The sequence below is a fragment of the Mastomys coucha genome, unplaced genomic scaffold (assembly GCF_008632895.1).
Source record: "Mastomys coucha isolate ucsf_1 unplaced genomic scaffold, UCSF_Mcou_1 pScaffold7, whole genome shotgun sequence".
Classification (NCBI taxonomy): Eukaryota; Metazoa; Chordata; class Mammalia; order Rodentia; family Muridae; genus Mastomys; species Mastomys coucha.
Genome location: NW_022196913.1, coordinates 74,980,070 through 75,005,069, shown reverse-complemented (window position 1 = coordinate 75,005,069; position 25,000 = coordinate 74,980,070). Strand labels below are relative to the sequence as shown.

At 41.9% G+C, this 25,000-nt stretch overlaps 1 protein-coding gene across 3 annotated transcripts in view; it reads left to right on the top strand.

The window, feature by feature from the left end:
* The window catches only part of Rgs22 (regulator of G protein signaling 22), a 110,994-nt gene extending 86,859 nt beyond the window's left edge, over positions 1-24,135 (top strand). For 2 of the 3 annotated variants that reach the window (XM_031358446.1, XM_031358445.1), the window contains 9 exons: positions 737-895; positions 3,855-3,923; positions 6,568-6,729; positions 12,450-12,629; positions 17,021-17,176; positions 19,363-19,458; positions 21,859-21,952; positions 22,353-22,401; positions 23,073-24,135. In XM_031358446.1, coding sequence (XP_031214306.1) covers positions 737-895; positions 3,855-3,923; positions 6,568-6,729; positions 12,450-12,629; positions 17,021-17,176; positions 19,363-19,458; positions 21,859-21,952; positions 22,353-22,357 — 921 coding nt within the window. In that variant the 3' untranslated portion in view covers positions 22,358-22,401; positions 23,073-24,135. The remainder of the gene's footprint in view (positions 1-736; positions 896-3,854; positions 3,924-6,567; positions 6,730-12,449; positions 12,630-17,020; positions 17,177-19,362; positions 19,459-21,858; positions 21,953-22,352; positions 22,402-23,072) is intronic. The other variant, XM_031358443.1, reaches the window with a different exon arrangement.
* The last annotated feature ends 865 nt before the right edge of the window (positions 24,136-25,000 follow it).

Genomic DNA, 25,000 nt, shown 5'->3' with positions numbered 1-25,000 from the left:
AGAAACACAGGTGGACACTGCAGTGGTTTGCACTTAGAAATGGCCACAATCAGGCCATGGAGATGCTGTGGAGATTCATGTCACAGACTCACTAGCTCTGTCTGTGCTGCTGTCTGCACAGATCTGATGGGTGGCTCTCTCTGCTTGCTGCCACCTCTGTGTCTGTCCTCTGTGTCCTTCTGTGTCAGAGAAGCACCCACAGGGCAGTCACTTACCACTGCCCAACAACCCAGCAACCAAGTTTGCTGCTGCTGGGTGCATCTTCAGTGTCTGGGGCAGGATCCCGCTTACTAACCAACACCTCCTTTTCCTTACCTACAGAAAGAAAAATGCTTCCTCAAATGGGTCATTTGGATGAATATTAGGTCAAAAGTAGAACTCAGAAAAAGAAACATTCACTGCCCTTGTGTCATAATTACCAAGACGAACCAGGGTAGAGTTCAGTCGCTAGACCACTTGCCTAATGATGCTGAGGCCCTGACACAGAAACAACAAACAAACAAACAGAAATCAACCTCACTCCTGTACTTTTTCCGGTATTCCATAGGAAGCAAAGCCATATCAATCACCAGTACATACACCACTATCATGTATGATACAGCCGAAGATGCTCTTTGAAAAATAGAAACAGTGGCACTTGTCCAGTTTGCTGCAAAAGGCCCAACATGAATGAGTGAATTAATGGATTTAATTCTTTTTTTTAAGTATGAGGTTCTGTTTTGGTTTTATTCTCTAGATAATGCTTCATAGTGGTGGCTGGGGCAAGATTCTTCACGAGCAGCTTGATGCATCTGTGCTGGTGGAAATCCAGAGGCACGTCTTGAATAGGCTGGAAAATGTGTGGCTGCCATTGTTTCTCTCGAGTGAACAGTTCGCATCACGTCAGAAGCTAAAGGTATGAACAGTATAATCTTAGGATAGCAATTGACAGAACCTAACCAAACCTGAAACATGAGTACCCGCTGACCAGTCGGGATCCTTCAGGGAGTAATGGTCAGAGCATGGAGTTGGGCTTCTCATGTTCTGAACACCACATCTGCCACATTCATGGCTTCTTTCTGGGTTTCATTAGTTTCCTTTTCTCATTTGAAAAATAAGACTCTCCACAGCCACTGCACCAGGCCATGGAAGCATATGCCTGTGATTCCAGGACTCTGGAGGCAGAGGCAGGAGAATTGCTGCAAGTTACAGTCCCAGATACAGCTAGAAAATGATGTGCTCTGTCAAGAGTTACAACAATCTCTCTCTGTTTCCTGACTGTGAGTGTAATATGACCAGATAAGTCATGCTTTTTCTGTAGTGTTTGCACCATCGTACGAACTTTACCTTAAACCATAAGCCAAAATAAACTCTTCTCCCCCCCTTAAAAAAAAAAAAGAGTTACAACAAGCCCAGCATGTGCTTGGTTCCTTTAGTATGGCACCCGGCAAAGAGAAGGGGCTCTCATAATATCTATTAGTGCAACTGGGTTTTGTATGGTTTTTATTGTCATTGTTTGGTTTGGGTTTCTTGTTTGTTTGGTTTTTGTTTCTGAGACAGAGTCTCTCCACATAGGCCTGGCTGGCCCAGAACTCACTCCGTAGACCAGGCTGGCCTGGAACCCACAGTGTTGCAGCACCATGTCTGGCTAGCAATATCCTGGCCTGGAACTCACTCAGTAGGCCAGGCTGGCCTGGACCCCCAGTGTTGCAGCACCATGCCTGGCTGGCAGTTGATACTTTGAATGTTATTAAGTTTCACACAGATGAACAAAGATAGACAAGACCATTTGTTGTTACAGCATTATGTCAAAGGATACTTAACGAGTTAACTATAACTCAGTTCTATCGAAATCTCTTGGGATTCCCATATATAATAAGATTTTAAAATGTGGTTTTAGTATAAAAATGAGGGCTGGAGAGATGGCTCAGCAGTTAAGATCACTGACTGCTCTTTCAGAGGTCCTGAGTTCAATTCCCAGCAACCACATGGTGGCTCACAACCATCTGTAATGGGATTTGATTCCCTCTTCTGGTGTATCTGAAGACAGCTACAGTGTACTTACATATAATAAACAAAGTAAATAGATCTTTAGTATTAAAATGAGTTGTCCACACATACTGACATGAAGGGTGATATTTGCTGAGAAACTAAAAGGGTGCAGAACAGCACACAGGAGATGACCCTGTCTTCATACACATGCCATGCACACCCATCCACTGTATTTTGGATGTTTATATTTATGAAAAGCTCTGGAAAGATCTTCTTCCTAGAGAATTAATTCAGAGAGTGAGGACTTTTATTTTTTATTTTGCAAAGCATGTTTGTCATTTACTTTGCTTTGATTTTATTTATATGAAGTAACTATTACTTTGGTTGTTCAAAACATCATCAGTATACATAAAAAGAGGTTAACCTGTTTTGTATAAGTTTGATTTTTAAACATATATCATTAATACTAATCAGAAAAAAAGAAAAATGTTCCTCTCTCTTATTTTTTAATTTGTCAAGCTCCTTGGATCTACTTATCTAAAGATATCCGTAGTTTTTGAGCTGAGCAAGTTAGGGGAAAAGTGTAGTTAGAACACAGGATTTATAGTATACTGGGAAGAGCTGACTCACTTAGCAAGATGTTTCTAAGCTTTGGGAAAACTAAAGACCCCCCAGTCTTTGACTTTAGGGAAGTTCCAGGCTCTCTCCAAACCCAAGCGAAGTAACATTTGGCTTACTGATATTATTTACCACATTTTCTCATTATCTTTACCACAGTCATGTTATTGTAACTTGTAGTCATTTCCTGACTTGGAATTCTTTGGTGACCAACAAAACAAACTGATTCTAGCAGTCTTCAGCCAAAGATGCAAAGTGGTGGGAATGCTTAATCAAGGATGCTGGGCCATTTCATGTGCTTAGGAGAGGAGCTGGCATCCATGCTGTAGTAAAGATACAGTCAGGGATAGCTCTGGGAATCTAGCAAGAAAGACCAGGTCTCCTTCCTCTGACCTGGGGCTGTCACAAAGACAAGTATGGCAAGAAGGTTGGAGTACAGAGCTTGCCTCGCATGCATCCCCAGGGTTCACGCTGTGACATTGGTTTGATTTACAGACCTGGCCTTTTTAGATCAGCTGCTAGGATGATTTGTTATGGATAATAAAGGAAAGACACACAGCATAGATTCGGCAGAGGTAGCACCCTAAAAGAATATCTGATTATGATATTATTTATAATCAGAAGCCCCCCAAATACAATTGTCCCTTGGTATCCAGAGAGGACCTATAGAATACTAAAAACCTGGAGAGGATTAAGTCCCTTCACTAAAATGAGGTTGTGTTTGCATATGATTACATACATTTCCCATTATACTTTATATCACCTTTAGTGTACTTATAAAATCATAATATACTATAAATGATAAATGCATCTGGAAAAATAAATATAAGGAGCAAACACCTGTACATGCTCGGTACAGACTGAGTTTTCTTATTTGGACATTTTGTGTCTGAGGTTATTGTATCTATAGATGAGGAACCCATGGGTATAGAAGACAGCTACACCTTCTGTTCCTGTGTTCTAAAAATCACTTACGGGAAATACAAAGTGGCTAGACAACACCAGGTATCATTACCTGCATGGCTTGACATGAGGACAGTTTTACATGCGCTCTGTCATCTGCATTTGGAGCAGTGCACTTACCGATGAGGAGCCACCCAAAACACTGGCTGCGGGTTTTTCCTTTCTGTCTGAGTCTCTTCATCTTGAGTGACACTTTCCCATCTAACCCAACCTTTGCCTCATTTCTTAGCTGTTAAAATACTAAACAGTTCAAACTTTGGCAATTCTGACTATGTTGGTAAAATAATTGATTCTGCTTTTAGATACAGATGAAAGACATAGCGGATGAGCTCTTACTGCAGAGGCATGACAGGAAAATTGGAGTTTGGAAGGCAAGTAATTATAATCTTCCTCTTATAAATTCTATACTGTCAAACACAGTATTACACACACACTTGCATACTCTTTCCCCCCATACACACACACACACACACACACACACACACACACACACACTTGTCCCTGAGCATCATTGTCTAACATCTGCCTGCAGGCCAACTGTGGAAGTGTGCCACCTCAGAGCCTTGTTCCTCAGAGCTCCTGACCTCTCAACCATGGGACACAGGGCCAACCTTTAAACATGTGCTTTTCACTTGAGGCCCCAGGTTTGGTACCCAGCACTGGGGACATATATATGTCTATTTAGTCATGAAAGTCTGGGTTTGTCAGATGAGCTGTTCTTACAGCATGTGGTCATTTACTTATCAGGAGAGTGGTATACAGAAAGAATATGCCACATGAGGCAAAACCAGCGAGTTACATCATTCTTCATTTTCCCCCACCGCCAGACTTCAAATTACAACTTAGCTTGAAAGCACTACAGCAACTGTAATTTTGGACATTATTAAGATCACTGTAATGGGATGTTTTTGTATAATGGCTTGTTGTGCTTTTTAGCAAGTGCGATGAGCATAGTCCTGTTAGTGAGTCTATAAGCTCCTGAGGATTTGTCCTCTGGAGGTCATGAAAACTGAGACCTGGTGATTCATTCAAATTAGAGCGAAGATAAAGGTCTCTCCTGTGTTGGAGGGATGCTTGGGTCCGCCAGGAAGCTCTCTTCCCCATCTGCCTCTTGAAGGGAGGCCATCTTTTGAAAGGCTTGCTTTTCCTATATTTTTTATTGAAATACTAAGTATAATGAGCTTATATTTTATATTATTGTGATTTATATTTTGCATTATTTTCTATTTATTTAAATTACAGGTTTTAACTAAATGGCTAAGTTTTAGTGTCTTAAGAATCAGGTCTTAAAACAGTCTTTGTTGAGTGGGTTTTAAATAAACATCCCACTTTAATCCATACTTGTTCCTATTTATAGGGTTGTAATCTTAATGTGGAGCAGATGTTGGGAGTCTTAAGGTTTTATCCAGAGAGCATGGCATTGCCTCGCTAAGGAGTGATAGGCATCTATGCCTGTGCCTGGGTTAATGGTCCACCACTCACCCGACGGCCTGGACGTGCTCTCCCCTTTTAGCTTCAGCTCAGGCTCCTCTGTCAAGGCTGCCCTTCTCCAGGCGGAATTCATTACTCTCTCCTCCCTCAGGTTCCTAGGGCACTTCTTGCAAAACTGTCTCCAACATTTGTACTGATGGTCACATACAATTCATCCCAAGGAACTTACGTAATGCCTTGTCAGTGATGACATTTAGTCACTGCTGTAATTGGTATGTCCCCTTACAACGGTGCCTTGGGAGCACTGCGTCCTTGCATGGCTTCCCACTTAATGACTACAGTGGCTCTGGGGAATCCCAACAGGCTTCAAATCTATTTTCAATATATACATTTGGCAAATTTAATAAAACCTACTTGCTTTTTGAAACTCAGTGGGTAAAAGAGGTTGGATATGTAACTTGAATTGGGTAAGTTATTTTTTAAAGTTTGCTCCAAAATTGCTACAATATAAAGTAGATATAGATAAAATATCTTTAAGTATTATTAAAATATCATGGGCACTTGTAGATTTTATGATATATAAAATAAATCTTCAGTCATAAGAATTTCATTATTAAGAAAAAAACAAAAATATCCCAGCACTCAAGAGTCAGGCAGGCAAAGGTGAGGTTAGCTGGGTCTTCATGGTGAGTTCTGGGCCAGCAGGGGCTATAGAATGAGGGTCTGTGTCAAAACAGTAAAAGTAATTGTTAGCAGTCACGGGGGAAGTTCAGTGTTTGAGCGCTCGCCTTACATGCGCGAGGTACTGACTTCCATTCCTAACATTACAACATGAATATGTTAGTAAGCAATGTAGTTATTTGTTAGAGGTATACTTTACTAAAATGGGTTAAAAGCATGCCATATAAAAACATGATCTTACCGGGGTAGAGTTAAAGTAAATCTTCAACTTAAATTATAGAATTTTTGATTTTTCTTAAAAATATTATAATCTCTGGGGCTGGAGAGATGGCTCAGTGGTTAAAAGCACTGACTACTCTTCCAGAGGTCCTGAGTTCAATTCCTAGCAACCACATAGTGGCTCACAACCATCTGTAATGGGATCTGATGCCTTCTTCTGGTGTGTCTGAAAAGAGAGACAGTATATTCACATAAAATAAACAACATAAATCTTAAAAAAAATTAAAATATTACAATCTCAAAGAATAAAAGAAGTAGTTAAAAATTATGCGATCATGATAAATCACAATGTAACTATACCTAACAATAGCATCTTGGTTATTCTGTTCTCTTTTCCCACTGGCCCCAAACTATAATGACTACTAAAAATTTTTAACAATGTAGTTACATGTAAGTCAGTCAGTAATTTTTCTTCCTAGTCTCTAAAAATAATGGGGCCATTGGGGAAAAATGAAACAAGAATGCGGAGAGTCCAGGGGTTGGGGGGAGGCCGCCAAGCTCTATTACATCCACAGCCCACATTTCAGTAGCCAAAACAAAAAATGGGGGGTTGGTGGGTTAGTCTAACTAAGGACTTGATTGCTACCTTCGGAGCATGTCTGATTTCCTATATTATTTGGACAGCCTGTGGAGAGTAAGTGGATATCTTCCTCCTGTGAGATTATTGCTTTCCGTAAAGCACTATTGAATCCAGTCATCGCAAGGCAGTTTCAACGGTTTGTGGCCCTGAAAGGAGATTTATTGGAAAATGGAGTTCTTTTTTGGCAAGAAGTACAAAAGTTTAAGGTACTGTATTTGGAACTGGAGGAAATCACCTCTGTTTGAAGAGGTGGTACCTTCAGATAGGATGGACATATCTGTAGCTTATGGAATTGTGTAAATACACCCACCCCGATATTGCCAACTTCTTTCATGCTAGTATTTAAACACTGAAATGCTTATTGTCCATTGTCTAGACACACTTCTTGCTATACAGTGATGAGTAAGAGAAAGGCCCTCAAATGATAGTATTTGTGTTTTTGAGACAAGAACTTGTAGTATGGTCTGGTGAGTACATTTCTGAAGAGTGTTCTCATGCATCTATAAACTCACCACACACATTTTTCCTGGAAACATCCCTAACTGGTATATCCATATAAGAAAGACCTTTCTATAAGAATCTTTCCTAGTCAAGTGTACCATGATAACCATGACACCAGGTTCCAGGTGGACTGATGGAGACCAGGGAGGCTCTTCTGCTACCGAGTGGCCACCTTCAGAGCCAAAGACATACAAGTGTGAGTCAGGTACGGAAACAGCTTATTTTCAGGGTTCCGTCTCCATGGAACCACGTAGAGACTTTGCCTTGAGGTGACGTCCTTCATTCTGCTGTCTAGATGTGCCTAAGTGATATCTAATAGTCCATGCCTAAGTGCTTCCAGGGGACTGGGCTTATTTCCTAGCAATCAGCTTATTCTGTCTCATTGCAAAAGTACGGGAAGAGAATAAATCCAGTTGAGAGAATAACAATTTCTGTTTGCTTACAAGTTAAGTGTGTCTGGAACAACACTAATGAGTTGGTCAAAGTATAGTTGCTCAGGAAAATTCAAGTTTTCTCCAACACGCCGTGAATTTAGTTTTGTTGCTCTCCTTGGTCTCAATTTTAATATCTCTTTTGCAACATAGTTTCAAACTTGTGACGATGTCCCTCCTTTGGCCTTCTGGTGGCTTGAAGAAGAATGTGGCTGCTTTCTCTCCTTATCCAAAAAGTCAGCCTGACGCTAAGTTGCAGAGTCACAAAGAAGACTTCAAACCAGCTTGGTGCTGACTGGGTCAAGTGGTTATTAGGGGTCACTCTTAAGCAGATCTATAAGGAAAAGAAGCACCAGGAAGTAGAACAGAGGCCTGGCTTGCGAATTCTTGAGGGAAGTTTGAGAGTCACTTAAAGTCTCTTCTCAGGTCCTTTGCTATTTTGAGTTAAGAATCTGTAGTTTTGGTCTGCTGGAGCTGAAGAGCCAGATGTGATTAACAGATCAGAACTACTGAAATAAACGCTGAGCTTTCCTGGAACAATTGATGTTGGTTAGCTGGAGCTAGCCTGGCAACACTGATGTGAAATCTTCAGAGTCAGCACACAGAGACTGGCAGCCGAGCTTCATAGTGTAAGGGTCACCCGTGGTTCTGGTTTGAAAGTGTGAGGGGTCATGGAGAACACTGAGGCTTGCCAGTGTGTGCAGGGCTGGAGTCCCTGAAGAAAGCCCAGGAGAACTAATGGTGAAAGTATAGCCCAGTTGCAGCAGGAGACCCCAGCATTTTGGAATGCCACTACCATGGCATGACCAAGACGAGTAGGTATGGGGTGGAGCCAGCCTGAGTCTGGAAGATGTGCTGTGTGTGCTGCAGAGGGCAGAGCTGGAGAAGTGAGCCAAGCCCATTGGAGGACCCAGAAGGTTGTGAGTGAATCCCAGATAACTGAATATTGAGTTATTTGTCCATTCCAGTTTGGTTTGGTTTGGTTCAGATGATGACCGCCCTGGTTCTTCCCTCTTGAGGTAAGAAAGTATTTACCTTATTTTTGATTTGACAGGAGCCTACAGTTGAGAGACTTTGAATTTTAAAAGACTTTGGAATTTAAAAAAGAGACTGGCTATTTTAAAGAAATTGAATTTTCAGGTGTTTTAATTTTTTTTTTTTTTGATTTTTCAAGACAGGGTTTCTCTGTATAGCTCTGGCTGTCCTGGAACTCATTCTGTAGACCAGGCTGGCCTCGAACTCAGAAATCCACCTGCCTCTGCCTCCCAAGTGCTGGGATTAAAGGCGTGCGCCACCACCACCCAGCAGGTGTTTAAATTTTTAAATACTGTGGGACTTTAAAAATTTGGTATACTTTATATCTAGATCTTATTAATGTAAGATCTTGAGAATAAATATCAAAGGAAAGGCTGAACAGTGATGTGTTTGTGTGTCAAGTTGGGGTCAGTGATACTGGCTGGTTTGCTGCGAACTTGACACAGACTAGAGTCACTAAAGAGGGGGGAACCTCAACTGAGAAAATGCCTCAAAAGGACCAGGTTATAGGCAAGCTTGTAGAGCATTTTCTTAATTAGTGATTGATGGAAGAATTGTGAATAGTGCCATCCCTGGGCCGGTGGTCTTGGGTTCTATAATAAAGCAGGCTGAGCAAGCCAGCAAGCAGCACCTTTCCACAGCCTCTGCATCAGCTCCTGTTCCTAGATTCCTGGCCTATTTGGGTTCCTGTCCTGACTTCCTTCAATGACGAGCAGCAATATGGAAGTGTAAGCTGAATAAACCCTTTCCTCCCCAACTTGCTTTTTGGTTACGACATTTCATCACAGCTATAGACATCCTAAGGGAGAGAAGCCTTTTGGGTGCTTGGATTCCAGGTATGTGCTACCACACCTGGCCATGTGTGACGTCATTAATGGTGCTCTAACCATGAGCAAAACACATGAGAGGGCAGCTTAACAAGAGAAGGTAGTTATTTCGGCATGTGGTTTGGGACATTCAGTCCATCATGCCCAACAGAGTGTGAAAGGAGAACAGTAGACATTGGCAGATGGGAAGCAGAGACAGGGAAAACATAAGAAGGAAAATACAACCAAATAATCCCAGTGACAGATTCCTGTGACCTACTTCCTCTAGGCAGGCCCCAGAGTCAGCACCTCCCCAAAATGGCTTTGTACTTTGGAACCATTGAATCAGCTGCCCTTGGGATCTAAGTGTCTTTCGGCCTCGGTTGTAGTGAGGTGCAGTTCAGCTTGGAGATGGTGATGGTTGAGATGGAACGACAGTAGCTCAGGAAGGTCTCAGCAGAAATGTTGACCTCTGTATTAGGTCTTGAGGGAATATGGTAGTGAAGTGTTCTACCTGCAGTGTCTTGCTGGACTAACTCTTAAATAGCTTTCTTTGAAAACTTGTTTGGAGCTTCTAGCAGGGGAATACAACTAAGCCCATGATGGAAGGATGGTCATTCTCCACAACTGATCATGCAGCTTTAGGAGAGGCCATGGAGGAGTGGATACCCACCTAGCCAGCCAGACCTCCTAATCAATGTGGTAACAGATATCACAGATTTCCTTCACACACAGGACTTACTCTTAAGTTTCCAATCTGATAGGGATCATTTTAATGCTTTTCTTATGATCATGGGTTTATTATTCATGAGAATTCTAGGATATCAAAGGTGTTGTAAGTAGCATTTTACAAGTGAAAATGCTAAAATACAGAAAAGCTAAGAAACGTCCAGTATGAAGCTCATGAAGTGGGAAAGCTGGACTTTGAACCAAGTCATTGCATGGCTGAAGCTGATGGCAGCCACAGAGCTATGCTACTTCCTAGTGTGACATGGGAAACAGGCAGGGACAGCTAAGGACAAGGTACAGCTAAGCACATGTTGGTCAAACAGTGTTCTGAATTAGGAGAAATCAGAAAGCACTAAGTCCTCAACAGGATATTGGGTCATCAATTGAGATGTTGATTCATCTCTACAGTCAGTAAAAATCATTTAGGAGAATGATTAGTAATGCTTATCTACTGCTTTCCTTAAAGCTGGTTACTGGGCAACAACATGATTTCATATGAAATTTGTATTCATGTGAGTATTTGTAGAGAAAAGTCGGAAGGAAGCTGTTTATTGTTCCATCTCCTAACACAGGGCTAAGCTGAACACTAAGGACACCACAACGACCAAACACTGTTCCCTCTCAGACATACAGTATCTAAAGAGAGACAGATGATGGGCAAATGGGGCACATTCTAGAAGATGAGCAGAGTTGTGATGGAAAGCCTAGAATGTTAGGGAAGGGGGCAGATGGCATTTCTCTTTGCTGAAGGGATCACAGAAAGCTTACTAGATGGAAGAATTCTTCACTTCAGTAGTAAGTAAGAGTTAACAAGGCTAGAGCTCTTAATCCCAACACTTGAGAGGCAGAGGCAGGAGGAGCTCTGTCAGTTTGAGGCTAGTTTGGTCAACAGAGTGAGTTCCAGGACAGCCATATAGTGAGTCCCTGTCTCAAAAACAAACAAATAAACAAACAAGCCAAAAATAAGAAATTGGGAAAAGATATCAGTTATAATTCTAAGTTCTGTCCTACCACTCAGAATTAATATTCTCTAACATTGCAAGTTTTCAAGTTATATTCTATAATTATAAATCAAGTTCACCAAATAATTATATTATAATTCTACTGGTAATGGTGAACAGTGAATATTTGGTAACATACCAAACTTATGCAGTACAAATAGGCTTTTTCTGAGCTGATGCTAAATTGAGTAGATTGTTTACAATATAATGTTAATATTAAGCTTTATTTTCTGCCTAACATATGGTAAACCCTACACAAAAGTCTACATGACTGGAGCCAAGACTTTTCTTCCTTTAATATCCTAAGACATCCCTTACAGTGACTGGTGTTCACTGAGTACTAAGTAAATGTTAGCTAAGTTCTGGCCTAGAATTAGAAGTTTCCAGATTGTTTCCTTTCAGCTGATTTACAAAGTAAAAAAAAAAAAAAAAAAAAAAAAAAAAAAAGACATAAAAATACTATAATTCAAGTCAAGCTATCACAAAAATATGGCTATGAAGTATTACTTTAAAGATAGAACTTTAAAACTAGATAGTATATTTTAATGTACTATTGTTACTTTTAAAATCCTTCTAAAATGAATAGTGAGCTGATACAAAATGGCCCCGTGGGCTTGTGTAGTGAAGGTGAACTCCTCACCAGTTGGAGGCCTTGCTTTGAGAAGCAGAGGTGGCCCTTACTGAGGATGGGCACTAGAATGTGACCTTGAAGGACATGTGTTAATATGAACCTCAACCCTGCTCCCCTTCTCTCTCCAGCTTCCTATCCATCAAGCGCTGAGAAAGCTCAGCTATAAGGTTCTGCTTCATAGGCAGCCAGACTCCATTCAGCAAGGGCTATGGTCTTGAACCTCTGTAGCTGCACACCACATGGAGGATCCCCCTCTCCAGCAAGCTGCTCACCCCAGCAAGTTTTTTGTATTTGCTCACAGTGTTGTAAGAGTAATTCTTGCAGATGGGGTGACTGGGGTCAGATGCACAGTAAGTAATTGTAAGGACGTTCTTGTTTACCAACAGCAGGCAGACCTAGTCCTCCTGTGGCAGCAGTCAGGACAGAGAGCTTTTATAACTACCTGCAACCTGTTAGACGCATATTCCCAATGTTCTGCTAGGACTCAGCCATGGCATTTGAGCGTCTTTCATGCATCTCTTCCATGGAGTCTGATCCCATCTCAGTGTCTGGCAGGTACTCAGTGTCTAGCATAGCCGCTAACGAGTCATACGAGGTGCTGACACTGTCCCTGCCTAGGGACATGAGTGACAGAATTAAATGAAAGCAAGGCAGAGTGTTAGGTTCCTGAGGCTGAAGGAAAGGGCTCTAGATAGTTCTGAGGTGTTGCAGGCCCTCCCTCACAAGCTAAAGCTAGTGGGTATATGCTGTAGAGTGCTGTGATAAAGCACAATCCCGTTCTGTTTTGTTCAGGATTTATGCCACTCACACTGTGATGAATCTATCATCCACAAGAAGATTACAACCATCATCAACTGCTTCATTAACTCCTGCATCCCACCAGCATTACAGATCGACATTCCAGTTGAGCAAGCCCAGAAGATCATTGAACACAGGAAGGAGCTGGGGCCGTATGTGTTCCGAGAGGCACAGGTAGGAGGCAGAAGAGATGGCTGAGCATGAAACACACCAGTAGCCAAGGCAGTCTTTTAGAGCTTTTGCTTCATTCATGCATGCAAATGCATGTACCATTTGCTTTCTTTAATGTAGAGTTAGAGTTAGTACCCATACCACTAAAATATACAGTACTGTTGCTCATAATGCCATGAATAAAATTAATGTACTTTGACTTTCACAGGTACCATTTTTTATCTACAAATTATAGAAAGACTCCCAGTAATTTCTTTCTCCTTCCCCACTATTCACATCCCCTTTAAAGTATGTGTAAAGATGTGTAAATATGTGTGTCTTAAAATTTGTTTATTTTAAAATATTGAAATATTCATGTAACTCATAAAATAAGTGAGAGGAGACTTAAGTGGGACTTAACCTCAACCAGCATACAGTATGTATACTCATGAAAGGAAAATTATGCCTCTTTTTAGCCTACTTATGTTACTTCTTTTTAAGATAAATAATAGAAAACATTAGGGCTGGAGAGATGGCTCAGCAGTTAAGAGCACTGACTGCTCTTCTGAAGGTCCTGAGTTCAAATCCCAGCAACCACATGGTGGCTCACAACCATCTGTATAATTACAGTGTACTCACATACATAAAATGAATAAATAAATCTTTAAGGGTGCTGGAGAGATGGCTCAGTGGTTAAGAACACCGACTGCTCTTCTGAGGGTCCTGAGTTCGGGTCCCAGCAACCACATGGTGACTCACAACCATCCGTAATGTGATTTGATGCCCTCTTCTGGAGTGTCTGAAGATAGCTACAGTGTTCTTACATATAATAAAGAAATAAATCTTTAAAAAAAATAGAAAACATTGACTTGATAAGCATAATTTATTTGCATTTTGAAAACCCTTTTAGTGTTGTTGTTCCTAAAAAGTGAATAAGAAAAATAAGTTCTAATCAGGGTAATGAGGAAGATCGTGTCACAAGCTAAGTGATAAGAACCATATTTGGAGTGTGACTGTGACCACCCTGGAGCATGGGAAAAGCATTGTCCCTTAAACTGGTCACTGTGAGCTGCTCTGCTCAAGTCCTCAGAGTGACTAAGAGTAGACTCACAACCCAAATTATGCATGAAAACTTGCAGAGGATGTACATTGAATATGCAGAGGAAAACATTGAGGACGTGCAAGCGAGAAACAGAGAACATGGCACCAGAACTATAGCATCTGCCAAGGACATGATTTTAGTGACTCAGCCTCACCTCGCCTTGCCGTCCTGACAAACCAGAGCCAGGCACGGGCTCTGTGTCCAAGACCTTGTGTCTGAGCAGAGGGGTCATCTGCTGGGGATCGCTGATTTCCTGAGGTAGCTTAGAGATTCGTCATTTGAGGGCCTCTTTCCTCCAGATCTGTAATTATTCCTGCCTGCAAAGGAGCAGCTCTGAGAGTGGTATCCCTTACCCCAGAGATGCGAACCAGGGATTTTTGTTCTTCCTCTCCTTCGCTTCCTTAGCTTCATGTTTGATCAATTCTTAAAATGTAATCATGTGCCTCCTTGTTGTGACAGACTATCTGTTTTTCTTCACCTCCATGTCACCTCAGATCTGCAAAAACTTTTTATGGTCACCAAAGCTCCTGTCTCTGGGATTATTCCAACTAATGTACTGCAAGCAAAGCACTTTTTTTTTTCTCAAAATGGTGTTTGATCATGCCATTCTCTGCTTAAAATGCCTCATTGCCTCCCTGCTATATACAGCAAAGTTTGCCTCATGGCTACCTCTCTCAGCACCCCTGTTCTCTCTTCCCAGGATCATTGAAATAGCTATAGTTCCATAAATGGCCTTTCCTATCATTAGTCCTGAGCTTCCTGCAGCCCCACCTTCTCTCCCTTGAGTTCGTCCCTGCTGTAAGACTTCTAACCCTAAGTTCAAAGTGGCTATCCTTGAGTCTGACTTACTGGATTGTAAAGTTTGTAAGAGCAGTGTGTGTTTCTTTTCTTTTCTTTTCTTCTTTTTGTTTTTTTTCAAGACAGGGTTTCTTTGTGTAGCCCTGGCTGTCCTAGAACTCACTCTGTAGACCAGGCTGGCTTCAAACTTAGAAATCTGCCTGCCTCTGCCTCCCAAGTGCTGGGATTAAAGGCATGTGCCACCACCGCCCGGCGCAGTGTGTCTCTTATTTATCTTTGTGTCTATATGCAGAGTAGTTATTTCTGACCGTAAGGACATGAGATATGTCATGGCAGAAGTATAAGATCAGCTTGGAAATGAGAGCCAAGTGAAGCCAAAGGACTGAGCAATAACTGCTGGTCTAGTCCTGGTTCAGCAGAGCCTCTGTCTTTCCCCATACTGACTACCATAGCCCCAAGGTTTTCCTACTCAACCAGGCTCTCACTGGTCTTTACACATAAAGAAATATGATTCATCGGCTGTCAGGGAACAAGGTAATCCTATAAACATTAGGTTTTTTTTTTTTTCTTAGAATTTGGTTGTCTTTTAAGATCCTACAGGTACAGAAGAATGTATATTAATTTGATATTAGAGTCAAATCTATATTGCTTCTTCGGGGATTATAACATTTTCTTGCCTTCCATTGAAAATGTGGGTCCTGCTCAGGTAACATTTAGAAGAAAAGATGATGCATGTATGGCACATTTTTAAGCTGAGAATGCCTCGGGATTTACAGAGATAACTGAGAAGTAGGGTTAGTAGATGGCAACTAAAAGAAGACAGGCATTCAAGCTGAAGAGACTTACAGTATACATTCTAGCTATCATCTATCATCTATCTATCATCTATCTATCGATCAGTATTCAAGAGTTTCACACAGGCCCACTCAACTCTTTTCAGGTCCAGCCTACCCACCCAACTTTGTGTCTTTTCTTCTTTTTTCCTTTTTTTTTTTTCACCCATCAAGGCCAAATTTGTGCTGCCCAAATAACCTTAGACGTATGGCCTTCTTAGGTTCTCCCTCCTTCTCTCTCCCAGTGCTAACAGTTGCCAGTAGCTCCACCTCTAGGGATGGGATTGTGTGTCCAACTCCCATCTCCATGCCTGAATTTGGTCTGGCTTGGGCTTGCACAGATGTTGTGCATGCCATCACCACTGCCCTTCTCTATCTGGAAGACCGTCTCCTTGCAATAATCTACTACCCGTGGCTCTTACATCCTCTCCCCTTCCTCTTCTGCAAAAATTCCTAAGCCTTTGTAGGACGGGGTATGGTATGTATGCTCCATTTAGGGATGAGCATTTCCTAGTTTCTTCCTCTCTGCACCTTGGACAGTTGTGAGGCTCTGTGTTGAGCCCCATCTGCTGCAAATTGAAGCCTCTCTGATGTGGAGGGCAAGAGCTGCGTTGAGCCATGGGTGTAACAATGTCATTTAGAATCTGTTTAATGCTTTGTCTACTAAGGCATCCTTTGACATGGCTCTCCAAATTTTCCATCCATGCTCCCAGGAAGCTACAGAATGCAATAACAAGATTGTACTTCAAAGGGAATGAATAATTTTAGCAAGTAACTATATTTGTGCCTAGAAAAGATGAGTTAGTGACTTTTGCTAATTCAGAACTCAAACATTGGCTTTGAAAAAAAAATTCCTCTTTTACTCTAAGAGTTGGCTTGGAGCCTAATGGGCCAGCTCATTTTTCTTCAAGGCATTAAGTAATAGCTACTCTTAGCCATAAGATGTTGGACTGGATTTGATGTGGCAAGTCCTATCTTAGAAATAATATATGCCTGTGGAGCTAATGTAAAACTTCAGCATAGGAATTACAACAGCTACTCTTATCTCTGTAAATATCATAATTAATCACTTAATGTGCAGTGTCCTCTTAGAAAGGCTTAGTCTAGAATGCCAGTTTGCTTTTTAAATGTTACTTTTTCTCCCTCTCACACAAAAGAGAGATTATATCATTTAAAAGTTACTCAAGATTCATTCTTAGATCTATGGCTTTGTTTAAGAACTTTTCCAGAGGCAAAATGGTATTTCCTTTCTCTAAAAGACAGAGGAGGGTGCGGGGGAGTTTCCCTTGATGAACTGAATACTTGGAATACTTGCACAAAACTGTAGAGAGTGGCTGACCAACTGGGGTAGTTTTGAAAAAGAACATCAATTTCTTATTTCAAAAGACCTAGTGGAATCTTTACTAATGCGACCGGTTGGTTAGGGAAGCATAAAGACTAAAGTCACTTTTAAGTTTACTCTGTGAGTGTTTTAAAGGAGTTTCCATTGGTAGTTAAAAACACTGCTGCTAAGCATGTGCTGAGCTCTCTGTGCTGTGAAGTCTGCAGACAAGGTGTGGGAGGGAGAGCCAGTGTAGATTAAGGATGGAGAAGTGAATCCTCTATTGTGGCACATTAGAGTTAAATCAGTGTATCTGTAGAAAATCATAATCTGAGACATACTTTTTTTCTTTTATATACAGATGACAATTTTTGGAGTTCTGTTTAAGTTTTGGCCACAGTTTTGTGAGTTTAGGAAGAATTTAACTGATGAGAAAATCATGAGTGTTTTAGAGAGAAGACAAGAATATAAGCAGAAAAGGAAAGCATCAGACTTAGAAGAGGAGAAGGCAGGAAAGGTAAGAGCAAACCCATGCCAAAAGCAAGGCAGTGTGCGTGCTTGATAGAAGAATGTGGGCAGGGCGAGTGTGCAGAGAAGTCTCAGAGGGACTAAAAGCCTTCCTTCCCAGCAGCCGGACCATTCTGAATTCCCCAGAATTGATGTCGGACAGGTTCTCTTCTTCATGAAAGCTTTTGTTGACACTTCTAGACAGTACCAGCAGCTTCCATTTGCTCAAATGATCCTACTTCTTCTGTGTGTGTGTGTGCGCGCGCGCACGCGCGTGTGAGACAGACAGACAGAGACAGGCAAAGAAAGACAGAGACAGAGATGCATGTGTATGTTTATGGTGCCTGTACATGCACATGCAGAAGCCAGAGTGAGAACTCCTGCTCTGTTCCTATGAGACATCTCTGTGGGCATGGCTCCCAACCTGGAATGTCAGTTTCATTTATCAACTGATGGTAGTAGTATGTATCTTATATGACTTAAGCATGTAAGATAATTAACTGGCTTGTATGTATGAAAGACTATTCAACCATGTGATCGTAAGGTATTTGCTCATTTGGGGGCACGCAGCACAGTAGGTAAGGAGCCTCCTCATGGGATTTCGTGTCTTTGTACCCTAGCCCTATCAATAGATCTATTCCATTGGTTCTGTTTTCTTCTTATTATTATTTTTACTTTTTTCTATGTATGTCTGTGCATGTGTCACATGTATGTAGATCCCCGTGATGACTAGAAGGGCATAAAGTCCCTGCTGTTGGAGTTAGTCTATTCTGAGCTGCCCACCTGGGTGCTGAGAACTGGACTTGGATGATCTAGAGAGCTGCTAATGCCCTCCCTCTCCCCTAGCTCTGTCCTCTTAGCAAAACAGTCATTTCCCTGAGTCTCATTTTGTCAGTAAATGGAGAGAATCGTAACACTCACATCCCAGAGTAAAGGACAGAGGAGGACATATGCAGCCCAGAAGTCACACGTAAAGATGGTTGTCTCTGCAGGCACAGTGATCTCTGTCACAATGGCATCAGCTGTATCCTCCATTCCCGTTCTTGATGGGAATTCAATGGAGAATCATGTGAAGAACGTGATGGGAGGAGGAAGAGAATCTTAGGGAATGCTCTGTCCAGTTAACACCAGATCATAGAAGTACTGTCACATCAATGTATCTAAGCCAGTGAGATGCTGCTTGCAGTGAGTTTGACCCCAGCACCACAAGAATAAGCTGGGCATGTTCATGTCACCCCAGAGCTGGGAGACAGAGATGGGAGGAATGAAAGACCTTCTCTCATAAAACAAGGCATTGGCGAGCTACGACCAAGGTTGTTCTCTGGCCTCCATATGCAGACACACCCACACTTTTATGCAAATACACATGCACATCTATGTGCAAGTGCACACACATACACACACATGTGTTCACACAGACACACACACACATGCACACACACACATTTGACAACATACATTGTTTAAGATGCTCATTCTTTCTAATTCAGGTAACATGTATGTAGGAAATTTTTATACACGAAGGACTCTTTCACAGAAGTGGACATGGGTTTTTGTGTACTGGTTGATTTCTAATGTACAAGTTTAGAAATGACCTTAGTTTCTACTTGAAAGAATGAAAGTTAATATTATGTGTCCTCTACTCATCCACTGAACATAATGGCATGGTTACTATATCATTCATTCAACAAATATCTGAGTGTGTGAGACCATTCAGCCACTACAGTGTACATATGGTGTATTCATATTACCACACCGCACATACTGCTGGGCCTCCTGTGGGGGACACTGCTTGGCAAACACCTAGGAGTTAAGCTACACAAGGTCCTGCCCATCTCCAGATCTGTATTTCCTCATATTAGAACATTTCCCCGACATACCTGCATGAAAACAAGCACATATACCTTATTCCACTTGTGTGTATAACTCTGTGGCCATGCGTGCTCCCTGGTGGAAATCTGGATACATGTTCATGAGAACTTTTGGTTGTCCTCCTCTGACACTTGGATTTTTATATTCTACCTCATTTTTCATCTCGTTTATCATTCAGTGTTTTTATATTAACATGGCAAAGTGAAAGGTGAGTATAACAGTGGCTTGAGGCTTCAGCTGTGCTTGAACTGTGTTCTTGTGTGACATTATAAGCTCTTAAGTTCGCATTATCCATTTTGGAATAACCTGGTTTCTTACTCGCAGACTGGAGTCAAGCAGTATGCAAGTACTACATGCTCTCTTTCGAAACCTACCTTAGGCAGCGAGTCCCTACTAGTCCTACAGTCCTACGGCCGGCAGGTAAGACTCTAGGACACACTCCTTGCTAGAGCCTCGCTAGAGCCTCGCTAGAGCGGTGGGTGCATGGTGGTCAACAGCTGCACGAGGTTGTGGGATGGGCTAACAGAGCTCTATGGTGCGGCTGGTCAGAGTATGGCACAGGTATGGAAATGGGCAAAGACTTCAGGGAGAAGATGAAATTACCCAATCAGTGTGATAAAGGAAAGTCATAGTTTATGGGTTTGGAGGTTTTTTGTTTTTTTCCTGAGAGCACGCTAGGCTACTAGGCTTGCGGTCCACCAGAGCTCTCCCCTACCTCACAAAGGTTTAACTTGAAGACAGTGAATGCTAAATGCTCAGTCTCTGTTTCTTTTCTTTTTTATTTTTTTTAAGATTTATTTATTTATTTTATATATATGAGTACACACACTGTAGCTGTACAGATAGTTGTGAGCCTTCATCTGATTGTTGGGAATTGACTTTTTTAGGACCTATGCTCACTCCAGTAGACCCTACTCGCTCAGTCCCTACTTGCTCTGGCCCAAAGATTTATTTATTATTATAAATAAGTACACTGTAGCTGTCTTCAGACACACCAGAAGAGGGCATCAGATCTCATTACGAGTGGTTGTGAGCTACCATGTGGTTGCTAGGATTTGAACTCAGGACCTTCGGAAGAGCAGTCAGTACTCTTACCTGCTGAGCCATCTCACCAGCCCTCAGTCTCTGTTTCTTAACTCTTTGTTGTGCACACCCACTGACTGAGACACTTACATTCTTATGTTTACAATGAGCACTTTCACACCAACTCTCTGAAACATCATGGGTTTAATTTATATTCATTTTTAATGACTTGTATTGAAAAATATTTGCATCTTAGGACAGTACTAACTCATCAAACAAACTTTTCAGCACTTAGAAATGCAAAATAAGTTGTTAGCTGAGAGACTATGAAGCTCTCATAAAAGAGAAATGGCTGGTTTTGTAGCTACGAGTACTGACAGGTCTGTCTAGCATGGTATCTAGAGTGAGACTCATACAAGCATCAGTGGATGCATACACAAGGGAAGACAGACATGGGCTTTGATCTAGGTTCTGTCCTCAGGAGTCAGTATTACCTTGAAGCCTGAAAAGAGGCTTATAATCTCTTTTTGTATCTGCTAAAAGAGAGAAAGGGTGCCGGGCAGTGGTGGTGCATGCCTGTGCCTCCCAAGTGCTGGGATTAAAGGCGCTTGGGAGGCAGAGGCAGGAAGATTTCTGAGTTCAAGGCCAGCCTGGTCTACAGAGTGAGTTCCAAGACAGCCAGGGCTACACAGAGAAACCCTGTCTCGAAGAGAGAGAGAGAGAGAGAGAGAGAGAGAGAGAGAGAGAGAGAGGAGAGAGAAAGAGAGAAAGGGTAATGATGGTAATGACAATGATAGTGGCTCTGATAATAATCATGTCCTGTCTGTAGCTTAAGATTTCTGTAGGAAACTGGAAAGCTAAGGCACCTTAAAAATACACATATATACATTGCTTTTTAAAGTATACATGTTGTTACTCTAGAAATTAGGGAATACTTATCAATTATTATTCAGTAGTCAGTCTAAATTCAAAATCATCACCCCCCCAGATAATCTTGAGTATTTTATAAACACTAAGTTCACAATCAATATAAAGGTAACTGAGTCGCTATTGCTGTGCCCATAGGCTCGTGTGACATTGGCGCACCAGTCAGCAGTATCAGCATTCTCACATTCTCCCTCACTCAATGGCATCAAGGCCACAGAAAGAAGTAGTTTTGTTACATAATCCATATTGTTATGAAAGTGCAGTATGTTGGTAGTGATCTGTGGTTCACAGTTAGAAAGATTAAGATGTGTGCATTGTCTGTGAAAGTCTGTATTATCGTTCGAGACATATGATAGAAAAATCGCAAATATATTCACTCCCCCTTTTGATTTGTTTTGTTTTTGAAACAGAACATCATTGCATAGTTCAGGCTGTCCTGGCTTTACATGTAGCCCAGGTTAGCCTAAAAGTTATGCTAGCCCTCTTACCTCAGACTCATTTACAATGGACTTAAGGCATCAGGCACCATAGATGGCTAAGATGGCCTTTTCTTAGAATGTATTATATGTGAATTAAATGTTTAAATGAGGCTGGGTGGAGGTAGCCCATGCCTTTAATCCCAGCACTTGGGAGGCAGAGGCAGGTGGATTTCTGAGTTTGCGGCCAACCTGGTCTACAGAGTGAGTTTGAGGACAGCCAGGGCTACACAGAGAAACCCTGTCTCAGAAAACCAAAAAAGAAAAAAAAACAAAAAACAAAAAAAGTTTAAATGAAAGAATAATAAGATTTATGTTATCTTCTGTTTCTTTCTTGAGGACAATCTGGGAATTTTTTTCATAATTAAATTTGAAAAAAACATTTTTTTTTTAGCCAACCTGGTGCTATTCAAAGTACATAGAAGCCTTGGAACAAGAGCGAATTCTTCTGAAAATTCAAGAAGAAGTGGAAAGGAAAATGTTCACAGGTGATCTTTGCCTCTTGTATGCAGAGCTGCTTTGTTGCTGTCTGTCACACAGCAACGTCGGGTGCTTGCAACAAGCACACCACTCTGTCTCTCTTATCTTTTGTCTTGTGCAGGTACATCATCTTTCACAAACTTGCTTAAACCTTCTACTGGCTCCACTCTGTCTCTGAAGAGGAATATGTCTCTTCACAGCATCCAGAGTCAGTTCCCCTATTCGCCTGCCTTCAGCTCTTTCTTTCTGCTTCTTTCCTAACCTTCCAGTACAAGGCCCTGTCTCTCCCACCACCAACTTCTCACCCTCCAGTTAGGAGAATATTAAGTCTCTCTGTGTCTCTAGAATTTCTCCTCTGCCGAGAAGGAGAGATAGAGATCCGTGCCTAATAAGTCTCTTGTTTTCCAGGGTAGCAACATTCCAGTCCATGCTCAGCTCCTCCTGGGACAAGCACCAGGTGAGTCTGCATGTGAGACTTCCTTGGACTGCATCCTCTCCCATGGGCAGATCACACAGACCCAAACACATCCCCCTCACACACCCATGCCTCACCACCAAATCAAAGGGTAGCAACAGCTTGTCTTCTGACTGATGGTACTGTCTCCCAAAAAGGGATTCCTCTCAGGAAGAATCGCAGGCTTTCTAAACTTATCTATGCTAGGAGTATGTGACAGAGCCAAACACCAAGGCTGGGCCCCTCTCCACACAGACACTGATGAACTGGAGGATTCCGACTGGGCTCCCTGCTAGAGTTTAACAAGCCATTTCCAGAGTGGTCTAGCCACAGAATGTAATGTGCATATCAACAATTGGCCCAGTACACAAAGAAGCCAGCGAGGGCGCCTCCATCTTAACCTGGTTTCGCAGAATCCTCCTTTTCCAACTCTTGGAGGATAGGAACAGAGGAGTATACCTACCTTTCTCAGGCTGCTTATCTCATTTTCCTCCCAGTGAGCCCTGACAGGCGCCATTTCCCAGTCTCCACCTCTTAGGTTAACTTCATAATGCCCTGAACAGTCCTGGTGTGTGTTTGTATATTTGTTTTTAACGTTCTCTTGATTTTTTATGACTATTGTTTGGATGTATTTTTCTATGTATCTTAGTTTCATGCATGTTTTTCTTTTGCAGGATTTCTTTAAGCTACTGTTAACTAACATGAGAAGCTGAATGCCCAGGGTGTCGAATAGTCTGCGTTCCTTTAGAATGCTATCCATGATAGGCTAGAAGAATTAAAGACTTTTGCCTATCATACTCTGTAAGGGAAAACGTGTCATCTTTAACAGGCATCCCTTGCAGGCTCACCATATCTGCTTAGCAGATCTATTCATTGGATGGCTAGGGGTATGAGTAGTCCTAGTGTAACAGAAACACAGGAAACACCGAAGAGCCCTCCGCCCGCCTGTGGTGTGAACTACGGATGCACTCATGGTCTCTGCGCAGCGGGACCCACAGGACCCATATGACAAGGGTTAGCATTTTGGGTGCCTTGCACCACTCCAGGCAAGCCTTCCAGACACCTCAGTGGTTTTAATTTGGACTTGCACTACAGACTACTCTTGATGCAGACTGTTAGAGCCTAAAGAAACAGTGCTTAGAAAGGGAGAAGCCCTGGCACAGGTTCCACGTGCGGCAAAGGAGAACCAGACCTCATGTAAGGGAAGCCTGAGAGGGGCCCTTGTGACCCAAATAACTAAGGCGCTCCAAGGACGACAACCCAGACTAGAAACTATGTCTTACAGTCCCACAGTCCCAAGAGGTCTTTTCAAAGATAAGATTGTCATCCCAAATTCTCCAGGCAGTTTGGAACTTTAAATAGGGACCATATCAGTTGACATACTTCGAAGGTCCCCTCTCCTCTAAAGAAGGGACTCAGGGTTTGCCATCTGTTTGCTTTTGGAGATGAGATCCTGCTGGGCTGTCTAGGCTGTCCTCAGCCCTCCCGAGTCTCTGGGATTTCCAGACAAGGTGTGGATCACCATGCCCTGCTAGATAGAGTGTCCCTGGCACCGTGCCTGCAGAACCCCTCTTCAGTGGCTGCGGAGCTGGTCACTGTTTCACCAAGCCCTGAAAGAGCTCAGTGCCTTGTGGGCTTTGACCCTTCTCCCTCCTCTGCTTCAGCTAAGATTGTATTGATTTGTTTGTTTTCTTGATGTTCAATTTTTCTGTTCTCTCAACATGTTAATTATAATTTTCTAGAAAGTTGTTTTTCCCAATTGTCAATGTTCATTACAGCTAAGAAGAGCCTACTTCCTGCTCACAGTATGGGGCTGCTTCCTGAGCAGTGCAAGCACTACTCAGAATATTAACAAACTTAAGATAAAAAATAAATATATTATCTTTTTATTCCTTTCCTAATGTTCTTTCTTTCTTTCTTTATGCAGAGAGTTTTTAACCTATATAGATTTTTCTACTCTTAAAAGAACTTCTTTTGACATTTCTTGCAAAGCAGGTCCATTTGTAACAAATACCTTAGAAAACCTTTAAAGTGGGTGGGTGGTGGTGGCGGATTTCTGAGTTCAAGGCCAGCCTGGTCTACAGAGTGAGTTCTAGGATAGCCAGGGCTACACAGAGAAACCCTGTCTCGAAAAACCAAAAAAAAAAAAAAAAAAAAAAAAAAAAAAAAAAAAAAAAAAAAAAAAAAAAAAAGAAAGAAAGAAAGAAAGAAAGAAAGAAAGAAAAAAGAAAACCTTTAAAGTGGAAATTTCTGTTCCTTTGAAAGCAATGAAATCAAGCAGGCAACTCTTGATTTGTGGGGCGCAAGTAATTGGCTGCTTGATTAACAGCTGCTAGACTGTTCCCCAACACAGTGCCATGGCAGGGGCTCAGGGACATAACCCAGCACCTCCCTAAATTATCAGGATGTAGCTCAGCTGAGAGATGACTTGCCTGGCTTGAGCTCAAGTCTTCGAAAGCCTGGTGGGTGTTGCATGCCTATAATCCCAGCACTTGGGTGTGCAGGCAGGAAGATGGGCAGTGCAAGGCTATCCTCAGCCACAAGGTTAGTTGGGGGCTAGTGTGGCTTTCATGAGATCCTGTCTGTCTCAATAAAACAAAAC